The 19680-nt window shown below is 29.3% G+C and overlaps 5 protein-coding genes across 5 annotated transcripts; 4 read left to right on the forward strand and 1 right to left on the reverse strand.

Moving 5' to 3' along the window:
- Positions 1-803: 803 nt before the first annotated feature.
- LOC111675118 lies at positions 804-2100 on the forward strand. Its single transcript, XM_046952312.1, has 3 exons — positions 804-1189; positions 1283-1409; positions 1522-2100. The coding sequence occupies exons 2-3, from the start codon at positions 1312-1314 to the stop codon at positions 2021-2023; spliced, it is 600 nt and encodes a 199-aa protein (XP_046808268.1). The 5' UTR covers positions 804-1189; positions 1283-1311; the 3' UTR covers positions 2024-2100.
- A 1300-nt stretch (positions 2101-3400) lies between these two features.
- LOC111675128 (ribosome biogenesis protein BRX1 homolog) lies at positions 3401-4953 on the forward strand. Its single transcript, XM_023435862.2, has 2 exons — positions 3401-3598; positions 3656-4953. Exons 1-2 carry the CDS (start codon positions 3485-3487, stop codon positions 4613-4615), a joined length of 1074 nt encoding a protein of 357 aa, XP_023291630.2. The 5' UTR covers positions 3401-3484; the 3' UTR covers positions 4616-4953.
- Positions 4618-12599, reverse strand: LOC111675129 (choline transporter-like 1). The gene is made up of 9 exons (XM_023435863.2): positions 12276-12599; positions 9374-9756; positions 9136-9290; positions 8846-9075; positions 8498-8780; positions 6717-6996; positions 6472-6634; positions 5871-6092; positions 4618-5772 (listed from the first exon to the last, which is right to left on the reverse strand). The coding sequence occupies exons 1-9, from the start codon at positions 12387-12389 to the stop codon at positions 5539-5541; spliced, it is 2064 nt and encodes a 687-aa protein (XP_023291631.1). The 5' UTR covers positions 12390-12599; the 3' UTR covers positions 4618-5538.
- A 568-nt stretch (positions 12600-13167) lies between these two features.
- On the forward strand, positions 13168-16199 carry LOC111675107 (flap endonuclease GEN). The gene is made up of 5 exons (XM_046953152.1): positions 13168-13434; positions 13495-13813; positions 13879-14032; positions 14099-14402; positions 14739-16199. The coding sequence occupies exons 1-5, from the start codon at positions 13277-13279 to the stop codon at positions 16174-16176; spliced, it is 2373 nt and encodes a 790-aa protein (XP_046809108.1). The 5' UTR covers positions 13168-13276; the 3' UTR covers positions 16177-16199.
- A 754-nt stretch (positions 16200-16953) lies between these two features.
- Positions 16954-19243, forward strand: LOC111675104 (mini-chromosome maintenance complex-binding protein). Its single transcript, XM_023435835.2, has 3 exons — positions 16954-18322; positions 18392-18635; positions 18787-19243. The coding sequence occupies exons 1-3, from the start codon at positions 17091-17093 to the stop codon at positions 19171-19173; spliced, it is 1863 nt and encodes a 620-aa protein (XP_023291603.2). The 5' UTR covers positions 16954-17090; the 3' UTR covers positions 19174-19243.
- The last annotated feature ends 437 nt before the right edge of the window (positions 19244-19680 follow it).

The following is a 19680-nucleotide window of genomic DNA, read 5'->3' on the forward strand; positions in this document are numbered from 1 at the left end:
AATACGCTCAGGGTTGCCAATTTCATCCCTTAAATTGGCATTATTTTTATATGCTATCAATTTGAAGTGAGTGTACGCAGATGAAATGTAGCCGGCACAATAATATGCATGCCGCCAGTTGGTGGAATCTAAAAATATTGTTTTAATATTGCTATGTTTACATTCTGACCTAATAGAAATACAGATTCTGTAGATCATTTTGGTATGTAAACAACTGAAAATTAGAAATATTATTTGGGAACTTCTCTTAAAATATATAAAAGAATTAACAATTTGTTAATCCGCCTTTAATAAAATATTTTTGAATGAAATTTTAATAAATTAAAAGCTAGTGTTATTAAAATTTTTTAATATCTAAATGTGTATCATATTTCAATTCCAAGCCGTTTTACTCGAAATGTAATTTATTGCATTATGTCAGCCTTGTTTGCGGCTATTTAACGAAATGTAAAATAAAAAAGTATTCATATGTACGTATAATAAATGAAAAATCTTTATATCAAAAGAATACTGCTGACAACAATGACGTCGTCATAAAGTGTGCTCGACTAAGATCTCTGTTTTAGCAACGCTGGAAATTGTTGCGATTGTGCTCCCAATTGCCATTGAATGTAAAATTCCTAATTTAAAAGAAGAAGCACAATATGTCGTCGAACCAGTGATCCCAATTGTAGGGATTTTTCCCATTTTTTAGGGTTTTTTTTCAAAAATTTTACATGTGGGGGAAAAAGAAATTAAACTTTGAAATTAAAATTTTAGAATTATTTCGTTTTTCTTGCTATTTATATGTAATTTATTTTTTAATAAACCTTTTTAATAAATGTGTAATAAAGAAAATGTGTGAAAAATAAAATGTTATAGAAAAATGGAATATTTTTGTCATAAGCGTAAGAATTCCTAAAAAAACTCCTGGCATCACTGCGATGAACCCTTTTAAAACGGAAGCGTCAAATGTGGTCGTAAACAAAACGCTTGAAAGTTTTTGCTTTAAAAACAACAATATTAAAATTATACAAAATGTCCAGTATTTTAACAGATGAACAACGTAATCTCTAAAAAACTAAATCTTGATCTCCGTTCAAACAAATCTCTGCACTCTGTTCGTAATGGGTCATACAAATTTCCTAATTTTTAGCTTATTGCGAAAAAAAACTATTTTTTGAAAAAAGAGGCATATCTATGTACATATGTATGTATCTACCTATCTATCTATCTATATATCTATCTATCTATCTATCTATCTATCTATCTATCTATCTATCTATCTTTCTATCTAAAAAAGAGACCGCTTGTAAAATTGTTTGGAAATCTATGAGAGATCAGTATCAACGTTATATGCGATCACCTACAAATAAGAGAAAACAATTTCGTTACCTAGCAAAGTTATCATTTTTGGAAGGATTTACGAAGTAAGTTCAAATTGTTTAACGAATTGCAGTTTTAGTACAATGTTCATGAATCCACCTACCCCACTACAACAATTGATCTTTATTTCCTTCTTCTTTTATCCTTATTTTATAGACACACTAAAAATAACGTAATATTTTGCAATGATAACGCAATCGAATATTTCATCGATAATTCATCAAATTCTTCCAATCATAGAATAATTTCTAAGAATGAATCCGAAGATTACAATGAAGACGACTACAATGAAGAAATTACGAAATGTTCTAATAATAGCAAAGAATCTGAACACGAGGAAATTACTAGTGAGCCGACAAAGAAATTCGATGCATTACCTCAAACGGTAAATGATCCTATATGTTGTGAAAATTATTTCACAAATAGCACTATGACCGATGGTAATGGAAATGTCACTGGAGTGGATAAATCTTCAAATGTTGTCTGTGATAGTATAAGTAATTTTCTGGCAAAGTATATTAAAACCGATGAAGATGATAATGATTTATTTTTGAAAATGTTGGGAAAGAAAATGAAAAAGTTACCGTTAACAGTGAAAAATCGTCTGCAAGAACGTTTCTTAAAAGACGTTAATGATGAAATAAGTAAATTAAATTGAATTTTATTAAAATTTATATATTTGTATATTATATGTGTAAATAAAAGTTAGCATTATGTCTTACTAAATAATTACAACCTTTCCTCTTCACTTTTCTTTTTTCAAAATTTAATACACCTACCATATAGTAACAACGAAAACATTTAATTTTAATAATGCCATTGTTGGAACGAAAATATGTCTACCAATTTTTTTAAAAAAAGTTTAGTGTTTTGATATAATCATGTTAAAATTAAAAAAACATAATTACTTAAAATTATGGAGATCTTGGTTTATTGAAGTCCCTATTCCGAACCAAGTCGATATACTTTATGACCACTTATTGTAAATTATTTTAATCATAAAGGAATTACCGCTAAAAAGACATAATCAAATGCAGTTTGAAACCGATTCGATTTACAGAAAAGACAAGATTATCTAATTTATTAGAATAAAATTCATTCAATTTACTGTCGACTTGATTTGTGTACTCGGTTTTAAAATGAGAAAAATTATGCGAATTGGTTTTTAAATGGATCCAAGTAGATCACTGGGTACGGATTGTACATTACATTATATTATAGAAATTACCAACGGATAACCAAGGTGAACGCTATATAAATGAATAGTTGAAAATAGTTCTCGTAAGTGTAAAAAAAACTCGTGAAATTTATTATTAAAATATTTGCTTCCCACTTTATTCTATTTTTTATTTAAAATCCTAGAAAATTTAAAAACTAAATGTACACTGAAAAAAATCATATTTGAAATGAATTTAGTAGTAAATATTATGAATTGAACATAATTTTTTTTCCAAACCATTTTCATTCAGAACATTAAAAGTTCATAAAATGTATGCATTTGTATATGACGGAATTTTTTGAATATTTACTTTTTTTCTACGATATTTATCTACTGAACTATATCTATATTCAAGAGATAGTAATCCTTTATTAGCGAATTTTATAAATGTAATTAAAAAACAGAAATTGATATGTTGAAAATCCAATTCTAAAACAAGAAAACATCAGCAAACATAGTAAAACATCTATTCTTCATAAAATTCGGCCAATTTCGCGATATATTTCATCTATTTTATTCTAAAAAACAAAAAAACAAACAAATTTTCCAAAGAAAATATCCAACATTTTTAACAAAAAGGAAAAAATAAAACAAATTTGAAATATTTCTAGATTTTGTTTGATAAAATTAATACCAATTAGAAACTTATTCTTAAATATTATTGAGTTTTGTCAATGTAACCAAATTATTATATTTATGCTTAAACTTTTTTCTGTGTAGTTAAACCCATAGCCGGCTTACGGTCGATGTAAGGCCGCCGCCGGCATCTTTAGTGTTAGCCACCGTTAATATTTGTCGGCACAGTGCTTTGCATTCATTCTCATTGTTTTTTATATTAAAACACGTGTAAACGATTTTCTGAGTATTATTTTTTTTAATTTGACGGACAATAACTAAAAAATGGGTAAAAAATTCCAAAAAAAGAAAAAAACGGAGCAACTTGAGATTGTGCCTATGGACGAAAATCCTCCATTGCCACCACAAAGACCTTCTGATGAAGTTATACCAAAACGGGTAAACAATACATAAATAGTAATGAAGAGAACAGTTTTAACATAATTTTTATTGTAGGAAAAATGGGTGAATAAACAAAGAGTTTTGGTTTTTGCGGCTCGAGGCATTAGCCACCGTGATAGACATCTAATGAAGGATATTAAAACCTTAATGCCACATCATAGACCTGAATCTAAAATGGAAAGATCGAAAACATTGGCTGTGGTGAATGATATGTGTGCCATGAAGCACTGTAACAAATCAATACTTTTTGAGGGTAGACGTAAAAGAGATTTATACATGTGGGTTTCCAACGTACCCAATGGACCATCGGCCAAATTTTTAGTTGAAAACATTCACACTATGGCAGAATTAAAAATGACTGGCAACTGTTTAAGAGGCTCCAGACCCCTACTATCTTTCGATGCTAAGTTCGATGAAGTGCCTCATTTGAAATTGTTGAAAGAAATGTTCACTCAAATTTTCGGTGTTCCCAATCATCATCCTAAAAGTCAACCTTTTATAGATCATGTCTACACTTTCACATATTTGGATAAACGTATTTGGTTTAGAAATTTCCAAATACTTTCAGAGGATGGTGGCTTGGCCGAAATTGGACCACGTTTTGTCATGAATCCCGTTAAACTTTTTGAGGGATCCTTTACCGGAAATACTTTGTGGGAAAATCCAGACTATGTTAGTCCAGCCAAACAAAGGCAAATGCTCAAAAAGGCTGCTAAAGAACGTTATGTTAATCGTATTGAACAAAAGGTACATCATGAAGCTACACTACCCAAGAATGCCTATGAAGGTATTGAATATGATGAAATATTTGCTGACAATGATGCCGTTGAAACAGCAAAACTTTTAGCCGAAAAAGCCAAACAAAAAGCGCTACAGAAATTGGAAAAACCAAAGCAGAAAACAACAAAAGATGCCCTAACAAAGAAGATCAAAGAAAAACAATTGGATGCGGTTAAACAAGTAATAGAAAAGAAAAAATCTAGTGTGAAATCAAGTAAAAAGCAAAAATCTTAAAATAGTTTTTAATATTTTTAAATCTTTATTTTTAATAAAATATATAAGTTTGTAAAAATTCATATTACATATCAATTATGTTTTTATTCAAGATTGTGTACAATGATTTATATAGAGAGTATCGCACATAAATTTGTACTTATTGTTCAAATATTGTAAAAATTTGCTATTGAATTTAAACCGTCACACTGTTCAGACTGTACTGACATTTCTCTGCTAAATTGCAAGCGATTCATATGAACTTTTCGCTCTTCCATAATACAACCATAACCAGATTGATTTAATAGGGAAATTATCATTTTTCTACCATGATATCATTAAAATGGAAATATATTTTATTTTTAGATGTGGTTTTCTTGATTAAAAATTGGAGGTCTGTTCGTACTAGTTAAACACTAGAAATATATTATTACACTTTTAAATATTAGCAATTTATAAGTTATAGTTTTAAACAAACAATTTTATTTTAAATATGGAATTTGATTTATGTTTTAGATATTATATATGTAAAGGCTTTTTCATGATTTTATATTTCGTTAATAGTTAAATTTAAAAACAAATTTTAAGCTTATAAACATTTCCAACTGCGTTAAATAAATAAATTAATAAGAAAATATACCATTCGTTACATATGTCAATGGTTTTCAATACATACAACCAAATTTTTTTGCATAATTTTATACATTCATTCTTAATTTCATTACTTTTGTCTTCTTTTTGAAGGATTAAATGTTTAAAATAACAAATATTTGTATACATAGCAGTTTGTATATATGTATGTACCAAAGTGTATGTACATATTACAACACAATAAAAAAATATATTAATATGTATTAATAAATTAAAGCTTAATTAACTATGTTTTTTGTATAAATAGTGTGTGAGTGTGCGTAAAATAAACATTTCACTTTAATGTCTTTTTTTTAATAATCATTCGGTTCCACAATACCATCAGGCACTACCATTGGTTTGTTAGTCATACTAAATGGTTGCTTATTAATAGGCATCATTTCGACTACTTGTATGGGTGGTTCTTCGCCAGGCTGTAAGGGTTCTTCGCCTACCAATTTCGCCAGATTACTTTGGGCCCAACGACCGCCACGACCATTTATAGTTTTATCTTCACATACACATAAAAATAGCGTATCTACAACCATCTGCAAGTAATTAATGGTTTGTTAAGAACAAATTATTATTTACATATATACAAACATACATACATATGTATGTATGTAGTTCGTTATGATAACTTTACCTCAAATAGTGAAAGGACGATATGAGCAATAAAGAAAGAAAATACAATTATTAGAATTACGGGTGCCATGTAAAAGTTAAGTCCAGGCTTATCCTTTAACACAAAGATACCAATAAGACCGGCAATAGCAGCAACTACAATTTTACCCAAGAATAAAATAAAATCACCGACACTGTTGATGGTGGCAACTTGTAAGGCATTTGTTGCCATTGCATTCCATGCCTATAGAATTAAAAATTTAGTTTTAGTTCAAACTTAATCTTAAAGTTTGTTATAGCAAAAAAGTCTAAGAAATAACGATGTCGATTTAGCCATATTCATCTGTCTTTCCGTATTAACTGGTTCTGTGGAAATGTTATGGTGTCGACACTCGTTTTACAGAAAGCTTCTGGAAACAGTTCTTTCATACATGAGTTTTGTTAAAAAACTAGTTACATAAAGTATATAAGAATCACAACAATGTTCCAAAAAACATGTTCCAGAATTAATGGCGGCATCACTAGTTCCAAAGTTGTTGTTTAAGAGTCAGAAATGATTATGTTTACACACGTTCTAGAATTCTAAACAAAATGTAATTATGTTAAATAAAAATTTTACTTACAATACCAGCTGCTGGACAAAAGTTTATTGATTCTATGGCCACAACAGTATACGCATTATGATTTAGAAAACGTATGAATTTCTCTAATAACCAAAAACCACATATACAACATTTCAAACAGCAAGCAGCACATTCAGAACCTTTGTCTTCACCTTTCTTCAATCTAATTAAAATGTAAATAGAATATTAAAATTATAGTAAACTAAGCTTAAAAAAATAAAAAAAAAACTCCTTGCTGTACTTACTTGGCATATAAATAGGTCAAAATTAAACGTGGAATTTTGAATATTGTTATTACAAATGAACCTTTTGCTACAGTACCCAAATGATACTTCACCAATTTCCCAATAGCATATACCGTTGGTGTATCGGTGGGTTTATTAAAATACCAGAAAGCAACAGCAGCTGCTAAAGCGAATTGCTGACAGGCGAATATAAATTCAGTTGTCCAAATGAGACCAATAACATAAATCCAGAACATACTTTTAAGTGTTCTAGCCTCGGTGTATTCTATGGGTTGGAAGCCTGAAAAGTGTACGATAAATTTTGTTAGTTTAGTTGTATGTACTATTAGAGCTATTACACTGTAACACTATTTGCAATGAATTACAGAGTAATTTCTCATTAGATAAGAAAATAACTCTTGTATATTTGTATGTATATGTACATAAATATGTATAGGATTTTGTAACTGTGAAAAAAAGGAAATTTTTTACAAAAGAAATAGTTTTGAAATATGAACTACTAAAATTGTAAATAAATATTAATATAAAAATATTTTTTTATATCCTTTACTGAAGATTTCATTGAAATAAAATATTAGTTTTATTAATATCTTGGTTGATTTTGCTGCAAGCATGTAGTGAGATCAAGTTCTAAAAAATAACTTATTTTTCATTGGAAATAAATTATTGTAGCTGTGTACTCAAAATTACGCTTAAAATCGAGAAAAATTAAAAAAAAAATTGGGAAACCGATGTTCTGTATACTATGGTATAAATAAAGTCTTTTCACTTCTTACCCAGCAGATCGACAAAGAGTCAATGCATACGAAAAATACAGTAATTTCCACTAATAGTTAACCACCTGGATGATCGTAATTCGTATGTTTTGGGTCATTCATCACGAATGTACCCTTTGTAATCGAGAATGAAGACAGTCGTCTCTTTACTGTCCTCAAGTAACCTAGAGATTATACTCTTAAAAGTAGTTTTTTTTTGTTGTACTTCCGAAAGTAGTTATTTTACCCATCTTTTGGAGAAATGATTATTACTTTCTACTAATATGCCACCATCCGGTTGACTCAAATTTATATCTTTCGGGTCAATAGTCACATTATTGTCCCATAGTATTCTAGAGAGTAGAGACTTGAAATTTTTAAATTTTAGTTCCATTAATATCTTACCACCTGGCTGACTCCAATTCGTATGTTTTTGGTCTTTCGTCACAAATAAACTCTTTGTAAACGAGATTAAAGACAGTCGTCACTTTATTGTCCCCTTTGTAAGCGAGAGCGAAGGCAATCGCCTCTTTACTGTCTTTTTGTAGGGTGTAGAGTGACTATTGACTTCCTCGTAGGACAAGCCCATGTTAAAATGGTTGGTCACCTAGGTAGTCAGGTGGCTAGGGGCCACTACAAGTGGTAAGTTCGGGACTGTCCCGTCGAACTGCTGGGTAAATTCCACATACATACTTAAGTAAAGGATATAAATCTGTAATAAATTATACTTTGCTATACAAAAACTACAACCAAATAACTATCTATATACAGTTAATGTTTAAACTACGAATCGAAATTTAAAAAAATATAATTTTAAAGTTTAAAAAAATCACTTACATATGATGTTAATATTTTTTAATTTGTTTTATTATCCAAAAGGACGTAGGATAGGGGTTTAATATTTAATATAACAATATGTATGTTTATAACAAATATATTTAATATATAGAATAAAGTGAGGCATATACGTTTTATATTATATATATGTATATAATGATATCTATTACAAAAACATATTGTACTTACTTTTAGTACCGGTATTTGTTAATGTAACATCAGTAGTTGTGGCATGTGCAGCAGTATTATCCAAAGGAGCAAAGGGATTCTTATCACCGGGAGCACTAGCCGTTGCTATACAAATAACAACTAATACCCAAAACGCTAAGAATAACGCTAATACTATAAATGCTAAAAGAGGGGCTATTATAAGGCCTGGTAAGTTCATCATACATTTGCCAGATTCTTCAAATAATGCCGATAGACCCGAAAGTTTATTTTTCAAATAATAAATAATTACTATTAATATTATCTAAAAAAAATAATAAAAATATTACGAAAGGTTTCTCAACAGTATGGCAAATAAAAATTGTATACCATAGTTATTGTAGCTAAAATTGCTAAAGTAAATACGGCTTGTTCATTACGAACAAACTCCTCCAGATATGAGAATTGAGTGTTGATCTTTTGGTCATGTTTTATGCTATAATATGCATACCACAAAGCTCCACATAAACCAATACTGGCAATAATAACTAATACACAAATAAGCCATGACACAATGCGTGAAAGCCAGTGCATTAGAGTCACCAGGGCAATTGAAATCACTAGAAAATAATTTTGTAATTAAGTTAAAAAAAGAAAACATGGTCCTATTTAAGACTTACAAAATGATATGCCACATATAATTGCTATAAAATGCCATGTTGAATATATATCACCCAAAAATTGTTGAGCAGCATCCCAAGAGTTTAACATTTTATACATATCCTTTATAGGAGCATTTTTACTCTTCGGGACACAACGATGCAGAACAGGTGTACTTTTTTTTAAAAAATTATTATATAAAACAAAATCAAATACATTAATTTAAATATTATTTTATCTTATTAATTAATCAGTTACCTTTCATATATAGGAAAATCCGGACAAGGTCCCAAATAGTTAAACAACTTGGATAAATCGCCCTGTTTATCATTGGCTATTATTGACATATTAAAATCATAACGACAGATATTATTTTGTGTTTTTAAATAATAATCATATACTTCTTCACGTTTCATTAAAGTCGTTGTTGGACACTCCTTCACACATACTTTAACTGATTCTTTTAATTTTCGTACATCAAAATACAAAAGGTGGGGTTTATCGATTGTATTCAAACCGGACAGTGGATAATTTGGATAACGTTCATTCTTTTTAACACCACATGTATTACCAAACGAATCATAGCCATTAATGACACGCAAAGGATTTCCATAGACAAATGAAAAAATTGCAATAACAATCTGTAAAAAAAAATTAAATAATTACTATCATATAGTGGTTGCTATTATTAATTTGTATGCATATTTCTATGACTAATAGTGCATATTTCTATTAAAATTCATTTTGGAAAATATTCTCGTTATTGAAAAGTTTCTTTATAAAAGAATAGTAAAATTAATTTGCTCATTGAAATCATAAATTTTGAACATACTAATAAATATTAATATGTTCTAATTACATTCATACATATACTACATATGTATGTACAAACTGAAAGTAAGTATTTTCTTTAGTAATCCTTGATAACGAATTATTATTTGTTTAATTTTAAGTTTATGTATTTATTTAATGACGATTTCATAATTTATAGTTAAAAATATTTTGTATTTCGATTTATATTTATCCTAAAAAAGTTTTTTTCCATAATTCCAAAAACATTCAAAGATTTAAAATCAAAATTATATTTATATATAAACTCAATTTTGTGAGACATTTAGTGGCATACTCTGTATCTATGTACTGATGTTTGAAAGAGATCTTCAATCTGTTTATGTGGATAGTTAATATTTTTAATATAATATTTAATATAAATATATAACTGCTGACAAAAACGTCATATCTAATGAAAACTTTATAATCCAAATTAAGAGAGATAGAGTAAACGTTAAAATCATTTTTTTATTTATTATTATAATTTTTAGTTTTTTTTTTCATTTTTATAAAATCAATCTAATTGTATCTTCATATATTTTTAAACTCACATATTTTTGCTTTCTCTAATTGGAACCTAATGTATTTTCTCCTACTTAATTTATAAGTTCAACTGAAGTTTTTTTTATTCATTGTTCATATACATATGGGCGTCTCCACCAAAAAGTCCACCGTGGCTCAAAAACTAAAAGTCATCAAAAATAAAATTTCAACTTCTATTATTATTATGGAAAAAGATTCAAAAATTTATCACGATATCTTTTTAGTTGGCATTCAGAAGTATCAAAACTTTAAATCTAAATCAAGTTATGACCGATTATTGTATTATCATCAGAAGGGTCAGTAGTTGTACATTTGGAAGTTTTTTGAGTGCTTGTATTATCAGGATGGCGAAATTTTAGTTATATATCCAAGTTTTTGGGTATATCAAATGTGGGCTTTGTATGGAAGCTATGCCTAATCATGGACCAATTTTTAAAAAAATTAGGATGAACGATTTTTACGTATGTCAAAAATATTTGTGTTGAATTTTATGCTGATATAAGCAATTTTTTTATGTTAATTAATGTTAATTCCTTTATTATTCTTATACGGGAGCTATTTTCAACTAAAATGTTATTAAATAGTTTATATATTTCTCTGATTACAAAAACGTTCAACAATTTTCGTCCAAAATAAATCTATGGACTAATTAATTTTCAGTAATATTGCATCATTGGCAATTTTTGTCAAATCACGTCATGTCACTCACGTCACACATAACGGCTTGTACAAAAAAATCTGAAAATGATTTTTAGTTCTAAAAGCTGAAAAACAATCAATAAATATTCCAAATTGGAATAAAAAAGGTTTTAACCAAATAGCCAGGTGAAACTCGCAGATTTTTACATTTTTGTCAAAAAAGAAATAAGCGACTTCTATTTCTGTCACATCACGTCACGTACTTTAACTACTTATATCTTGGGGCCATTAAGATCTTTCAATTTCTTCTTCCGACCAGTTATAGATATATGTATATATATTTTTCATCTCTTTTAAACGTACGACCGTCACGTTCGTCACGATGGAAATGCCCATATGTACAATTAGTCCGGCCGATTGCCGATTTATCAGCTATTGGAAAGAAGTTTCTAAATTATTTTCAGAAAATTCCAATTAAATTTCAGAAATTTGTATTCAAGATATTTTACATTCATACATAAATATAAATTTTATTCTGATATACACATTAAAATACTAAATTAGGTACTAATGAAAATTTTTGAAATTAGAAATTTCTGAATTTTTATTTGAATTTTCCGAGTTAATAAATTTTTGAAATACAATTAAAATAAACAAGACTATGGACTTGACTATACTCTAGTCAAAAACAAACATTTTATAAGGACCTGTCTAATGATCAAATACAATTGTATTGAGTATTTCCCGCCGCCGCAGAATCTTAAGATATAAAATTTTAAGAAAAATGATTCAGTATAATAACCTACAATATCTTAATACCTCTTCTACCTTCTCATTATTAGATTGAATAATTCTCATTTTTTATATACTAATATACATATGTATGTATATAGTATATATTAACTAAAAGTATGTACATATTTATGTACATACTTATGTATATACTACTCTGCACTCATAAACACACTATTTAGCAATAACATTCTAATGTATGTTCTTATTGTCTATTGTTATGACGCCATACGTTAAGGCGTTCTTTAGAATTTTCATTTTTTGCTACTGTTGTAGTTGATTATTTTATTAACTTAATTTCATAATTAAATTAGAATAATTATATGGACATATTATAAAGTCTTACAAAACTTACCAAAAAAAGCCAAAATAATATAAATATAGCCAACCAAAATGTATCTGTACATGTTCGATATTTTGGCCGATTTTGTTGTTGCGGTTCCTCTTCAGAACTTGCATTGCATCCCATCTTTTTGCGTTAAAAAATGTTGTGACCAATTTGTGTTTTATTTTTAATGTTTTCACTTTTGTTTTATTATTAATCACACCACATACACACACACTTTACACTTCTTTTAACTTTCTATAATGATTTTTATGAATTAATTCGACCACATAACACCGCCACTTACTACGAATTACTTCATCTATTGTTACTTTATAGACAAATAAACAACAACTACTTGTTTATGGTTTTTTTATTTTAGTTGTTGTCTAATACGCATAGTGTTGCCAAGACTTTGGAATCATAAACCCTGTGATTAAAAATCGTTGAAAATTATTATATTAAAACGCTGATTATACTGTAGTTGTTTTTATTTTGAGGGACATTTTTTTTAATATTTCAAGGATAATATTAATTATATAATCCATTACAGATAAAGAACAATAAAAATTTGTTTTTTTATTGTAATTTATCCAGGGTTAATCCATGAACCTCTGTTTTGACAACACTTAATTCAAACAACAGAGTACTGCGCCAACAAATTTTGCAGCGGCGTTTATCTCTAAATGTGGCGGTAAACTGATATTTCTTAGTCTGCTGAATTAAATTAACTTAGTAGAACTTTTGTTCAAAATTGGAGTTTTTACAAAATAATGAAATTGTGACTAAATATTTAATTTTTTATTATATTTGTCGAAAAATAGTAAAATTTTGGATTTATTTTTTTTAAATAATTATTCGATTATTAAAAATTTCCTTTAGGTATTTTTAAATTTTCATTTCTTTGGAAGCCCTACATATTTTCACAAGTACATATGTTTATGTTTTGATTGGCGCAAGTATATGAATTTTTAAAATTAAACATAAATTATATTAAACATATTTTAAGCCAATTCTTGATGAATTAATAAATGGGAGTAAAAGATTTATGGAGTATCTTAACACCTCATGCTGAACGTAAGCCCATATGTGAGCTACGTGGCAAAACTGTAGCAATTGATCTTGCAGGATGGGTCTGCGAAAGTCTCAATGTTGTAGACTATTTCGTGCATCCTAGACATCATTTGAAGTAAGTGAAACATTTAATTTAATTATAAAAATAATTGACCATTATTAAAAATTTTCAAAGAAATTTATTTTTTCGCACTTGTTATTTAATATGGGAAGAGGTTACTCCTGTTTTTGTACTAGAAGGTGTAGCTCCCAAATTAAAAAGCCAAGTTATTGAAAAACGTAATGAAATTCAATTTCGTGGCGTTAAACCAAAAGAGGCTCCAAGCAGCCAAAGTCAAACAGATACACAAAAGTCATCAAATAGTGATAAAGGCCGAACGCGATTCAATCATGTATTGAAACAGTGTGAAAATCTATTATTGGCAATGGGAATACAATGTGTTCAGGGACCTGGCGAAGCTGAAGCATATTGTGCATTTCTTAATTCGAAAGGGGTATTTAAATTGTTTGTTAACTTTGTAAATTTAATAATTATTTGTTAAAATATTAATTTTAAAAGTTAGTCGACGGTGTTATAAGTCAAGATTCCGATTGTTTTGCTTACGGAGCCATACGTGTCTATCGAAATTTTTCTGTATCCTCACAGGGCGCCTTGGCAGCACAAGGAGGAGCAGTTGATATCTACGATATGAGAAATATTTGTTCTAAAATGGGTAATTTTTTATTAAGTGCATTTAAAATTTAAAAATATCTTTGAAGAATATAAATTTCAATATTAGATTTTGGTCAAAATAAAGTCATAGCCATGGCTTTACTGTGCGGTTGTGACTATTGTCCTGATGGCATAGGTGGAGTTGGCCGTGATGGTGTTTTAAAACTGTTTAACAAATACAAAAATGATGAGATACTTAAACGTATACGTTCCTGGCGGCTCGAAGATGATAAATATACAGCATTGGAAATGAGAATAGATGATAAGACAATTTGTTCGAATTGCGGTCATCTGGGACGTACACAAAGTCATACTAAAAATGGTTGTGGTGTTTGTCGTACCCATCGTGGTTGTGATGAAAGTTTATGGAAGTAAGAAAATCAGTTGTAAAAAATTATTAAATTTTAAAAAAGTTTAATTTTTAAACACCTAATTTAATTTTTTTATATACCTACATACATACATACATACATATATATGTATGTACAATGGCATAGCTACATAAATACATACATACAGTACATTTGCACATGTATTTATATAGGTACTACAACCTAATTTTGAACAATAATTCCTCGGAAGTTTATATCCTTTTGCATGCTTTATTTCTAGGAGAGGAGAACAAACTTCCCGCGAAATTATTATTCAGAATATGCTTGATACTCTAATAGTTTAGTAGAGATTCATATTTTCCTTAAAACTTTTAGAGAAGAACGTCTATCTATAAAAGCTGAATTGGCAATGCGTAAAAAGGCGTTAGCAGATCCTAAATTTCCATCCGAAGAAATCATTGATGAATTCCTTAAACAACCAACAGATGTTCCAAAATTGCAGTTGCATTGGCGCCAACCGAATATGGTAAAATTCATTAGGCAGGTTGGACATCTATTACAATGGCCAGAAATTTATTGCTTTCAAAAATTCTTTCCTATTTTAACAAGATGGCAAGTTTTGAATGCTCAACGTTTGAAGGAATTTCCCACAGCTGTAATGTATGTTACACCTAAAGAAATTATAAAGAAACGTGTGGTAAAAGGTATCGCAAGCTTAGAATTATTGTGGCAAGATGAGAAGGGAATTTTTAATGGTTTAATACCAGATAATCAACTACAGGAATTTTTAGCCGACAATCCTAAAGGCTTGCAGGACCTTTGGTCTACTGTTGAACCCTTTGATAAGTTAGAAATTGCTTACCCACTACTGGTGGAGGCATTCTTAAAATCAAAAGAAAAACCGAGAAAAGTTACGAAAAAATCTGCAAAAACTAAGCTAAAATTGAATGAAGGCCAACCTTTAGGCTCATTAGAAAATCTAAACGATCTTATAGAGGCTACTAATGATATTGCCAAAACTTTAAAGCCAAAAAGACAAACCAACAGGACAAAAAAGGTTAATTCGAAGCAAGGTTTACAAATGATTGATAGATTTTTTAAGCAAAAAATTGATGATGATTTAGAGGAAGGAAAACAAAAAACTCCTATTAAGTCGGGGTACAAATCTGTCCAACAATGTTCTACGCCCATAACAACAAACATACCCTCGGATTTAGAAAGTGATATTGATGATGACGCTTTCAATATATCAGATATTGTTAATTGTATTGTGGGAAAAACAAATAAGTCTTTTACTATGACCTCCCACAAAGGCAAGCAACTTCGCTATGAAGCAATGCCACAGGATTTGAGCATTTTATTAGATGAAAATAAACCGATTTCTACTGAAATGGAAGGATGTCTTGATGATTTGGATTTAATGAGAGAAAAACGTTTGCTTTCGAATTCCTTTCGTAAATCAACAAATAATAATGAGAAACGTATGTCTCTTGATGATAGCTTCGATATTTTAGTTAAAATGGGCAACAGTAAACATTTAAATTTAAATGATAGGAAAACTGAAATCAATCGTCGTGTATCGACCATTGTAGATCGTTTTAAACAAAAACAACGCATCAGTTTAAATGTTACAAATAACCCCGTTGAGGAACAATTTGTTGATGATGATAAAAATGTAAGTTATTTTTTCAATAACAGCATACAGCAAGAAAATTGTGATGTTTTTGAGAGACTCATGGAAACTAGTTTAGCTAAAAAATCAAATATTTGTGATGATGATGATGATGATGATTTTGTAATTTTAAGTGATTAACAATAAAGATAATAGATTTGGCAGTAAAAGGGTGAATTTTTTTATTGCAGAACTTATCTTTATTCGAAAAAATGTTTTCGCACTTGTATATTTTACTTTATTAAGGGAGGGTTTCTTAATACTGAGTTAAACTAGGCTTAACTTGCTGTTATATTAAACTCGGAACAAACTTAGGCGGACTTTAACCGGTGATTGTGTTTTTCAGTTATGGATTTAAGTTCAGTTAGCAATTGTGTTTTTCAGTTATGGATTTAAGTTCAGTTAACTTTGTCAGTACAGCCAACTTTTCACTCAATAATATAAACAATGAACATCTGATTTTTGCAAATAATACTTTTGTAAAATGAAAAATTTTAGAAAAATGTTAAATAAACATTTCAAACAATAATAAGCAAAACAAATCAGAAAATTGTAATTAACTTAAAATATAAAGTTTTTGTTTTTCCGAAATCATTGTTTTATTGTTTTTGATAATTGTGATTTCTCACTTATAACTTAAGTTTAATTGGTCAATAACACTCAGTTCACCTAAGATAATAAGTAACATTACTGTTTACTAAAAAACACAAAACATGAATTAAACTAGGTTTAAAGAAAGAATATAGAATATCTTTATCTGAAAAACCCGCCCTTAATGAACCTAATTTTGTAATTATGTTAATTTTTAATATATACATTTTCATTTAATATTAAATGTTTGTTGGTATACGGACTGCGTTGCCAACTAAAAATCTTTGTCAAAACTACCGCTTGCAAAAAAGCGCGCTGAAAAAGTAAACAAAAAATGTATTCAACAGAAAAATTATCAGTGCACAAAAACATCGTGAGGTTTACAAACGTATTTTTTATTGCATGAAATAGCAAAAACCAAAAACCTTAACATTATTTAAAACAAATAAATTAAAAATAATACCATGTTTGTAAAAAGTGAATCGTTAAACATACAACTACCACAATCTCCCGAAGAATTTGCTGGTCCAAAAAATGCAGAATTTAATAAACTTCTTGAAAATCCCAAGCTATGGTCTAGTGTACCATTGTTAAATTACACTCCTTTACATCAGTTAAAAGACAATACATTAGTAAGATTTAGAGGTATGATACAGGATATGCAAGATCCAGAAATATATCTGGAACGATACGAATGCAAGAAATCAGATGGTTCTGGAACTCGCATACAAGAGGGTAAATATAGAGATTGCCTATTGTTGGAGCGAGGCGAAGAAGTAGTCTATGACTCAAGTTCGAATGTACAGGGTGAGAGAAGAACTTTATTTGTTATCTCTATACCGGGAATAAATGACTGGACGAAAGAGTATGAGGAAAACAGCAACAAAGCAAATTTGCCGGTAATAAATATAGAACAACGTGAAAATGTCGCTGAAGGAGCGAAAAAGAGATCAGCTCCACTAGACGATGAAATGGAAATTGATCGTCCAGATAGCATAACTCAAGTTGAAAACAAATCAAGTGTAGAAGCTACAACACGTCCGAAAGTCGATACTGCAAATGAACAGCAGTCAAACTCTTCCAAAAATACTGCCTTAGGTGCTGAGTATTTGTTAAATTCTCCCATACCTGAAAGACCCAGTAAAGCATGTATGATTAAAGTATATAAAGACTTCGATACATATACCCTCAATACGGTTGTTGATGTCATTGGTTTTCTATCAGTAGATCCTTCACTTGATGCCTCTAGCATGGAGGTGGATAATTTTGAAAGTACTACAGAAATACAAGCCCTTAATCCTCCTCCATCTTTAATACCCAGATTACATGCTATAGCCGTTCATAATTTACCTCATGTCAATCCCCTAATGGATCTACGTTTACCCATGGTAGCTAGTAACAAGGAAAACATAAACATACAAGTTGTACAGAAAGATCTACGCATGCTTTTAACTTTATGTCTTTTCAATGATGACTTGGCTGCAGATTATTTGCTATCACATCTCATATCAACAGTTTATAGTCGTTGTGAATTACAAAGTATTGGTAAATTTTCTCTTAACATTTGCAACATTCCCAAAGAGGCATTGGCGGATTACACAAAACAATTGTATGAAATACTCGAATTAATAATACCCGCAAGTCATTATTTACCCATGACTTTGGATACAATGAATACCGCTGCATTTGTTCCTAAGTAAGTAGATACATTCTTATGATATTAAATTGTAATTAGTATGTTTCCTTTATTTTTGCTGTAAAATAGAAAAGATTACGAAACAAATAAATTGGTATCCGGTTTATTGCAATTGGCACCACAGACTCATTTAATACTTGATGAGACTCATATGCAACAGGGAAAATTAGAAGCCAATGGAGTTATGGGAATACAAAGCATTGCTCATCTTATAAATCATCAACAAATTAAATGCAATTTCCAATACTATGATATAGATTATAATGTAGATATACCAGTGTTGGTGCTGAGTGAGGGACGAAGCATGTTGCCGGTAAGGAAATTCTGTATTTTCATATGTAGTTTACCTCAAAATCCATTTTCAAGACTAATGGTGTAGTTTATAAACCAGCCTACAATCTAGTGTATATTCTATATTACATATCGCAATGAGTTTTTTTAATCTATTACAAATTTTCTTGCAGAGCGACATATCATTGCCCCTTAAAACCAACACAGAGTCTATACAACTAATAACTGAAACATTAAAGGCGGCACATCATTATCTTAATCAAAATTCACGTCTTGATCAATTTCGTCGCTTCTTAACGTTGGCAAAAACTTCTCAATTTTCTATGAATCCGGATGATACTGAAATGATACAAAATGATTTCGTTGAAATGCGCAAGGCTGATTCAGTCACAAACGCAGATGATTTACATTCTCTTTTGGTACTGTCGCGTCTATTGGCTATTGCCCAGGGCAAAGAAATACTCGATAAGGAATCTTGGAATATGGCTAAGGAAATGGAAACAAAACGGCGTCAACGTTTAAGTGAGCTACCAAAATCTACATTGCGTTCGCGCCAATAATAATATATTTTTAGAGTTAATACTTGTTACATTTTAAATAAAGAAAATAAATTATTTCTTACTATTTCAATAGCGGTAATTCTTATTTTAGGGTAGAATCTAGTATTGCCAATTATTCGTTTTTAAAATTATTCGAAAAAAAAATTACAATATATTTTTTAATCGAGTAGTCGACTAAATTTTAAAAATAATTTGATTATTCGAACGAATAACGAATAAAAGTTTTTATTCGAATAAATTATTATATAAATTATATATATTAAATAAGTTAAATTTGTTTTTAATAGGGATGATTGATTTTCGTGCACACTTTAGGGTTTATGATGAATTTAGGTGAGAATTTAGGTGAAATTGCCTCTGATGGCAGTAAAATTAATGCTGTAATAAACTCTGCAAACTTTAATATTCTACACTTCAATGCACAAAGTTTGGTTCCTAGAGAGAATAGCACTAAATTTGATGAAATTCGTAACTTGATAATGGATTGCGATATTGATGCCGTTGGTA

The sequence above is a fragment of the Lucilia cuprina genome, chromosome 5 (assembly GCF_022045245.1).
Source record: "Lucilia cuprina isolate Lc7/37 chromosome 5, ASM2204524v1, whole genome shotgun sequence".
NCBI lineage: Eukaryota > Metazoa > Arthropoda > Insecta > Diptera > Calliphoridae > Lucilia > Lucilia cuprina.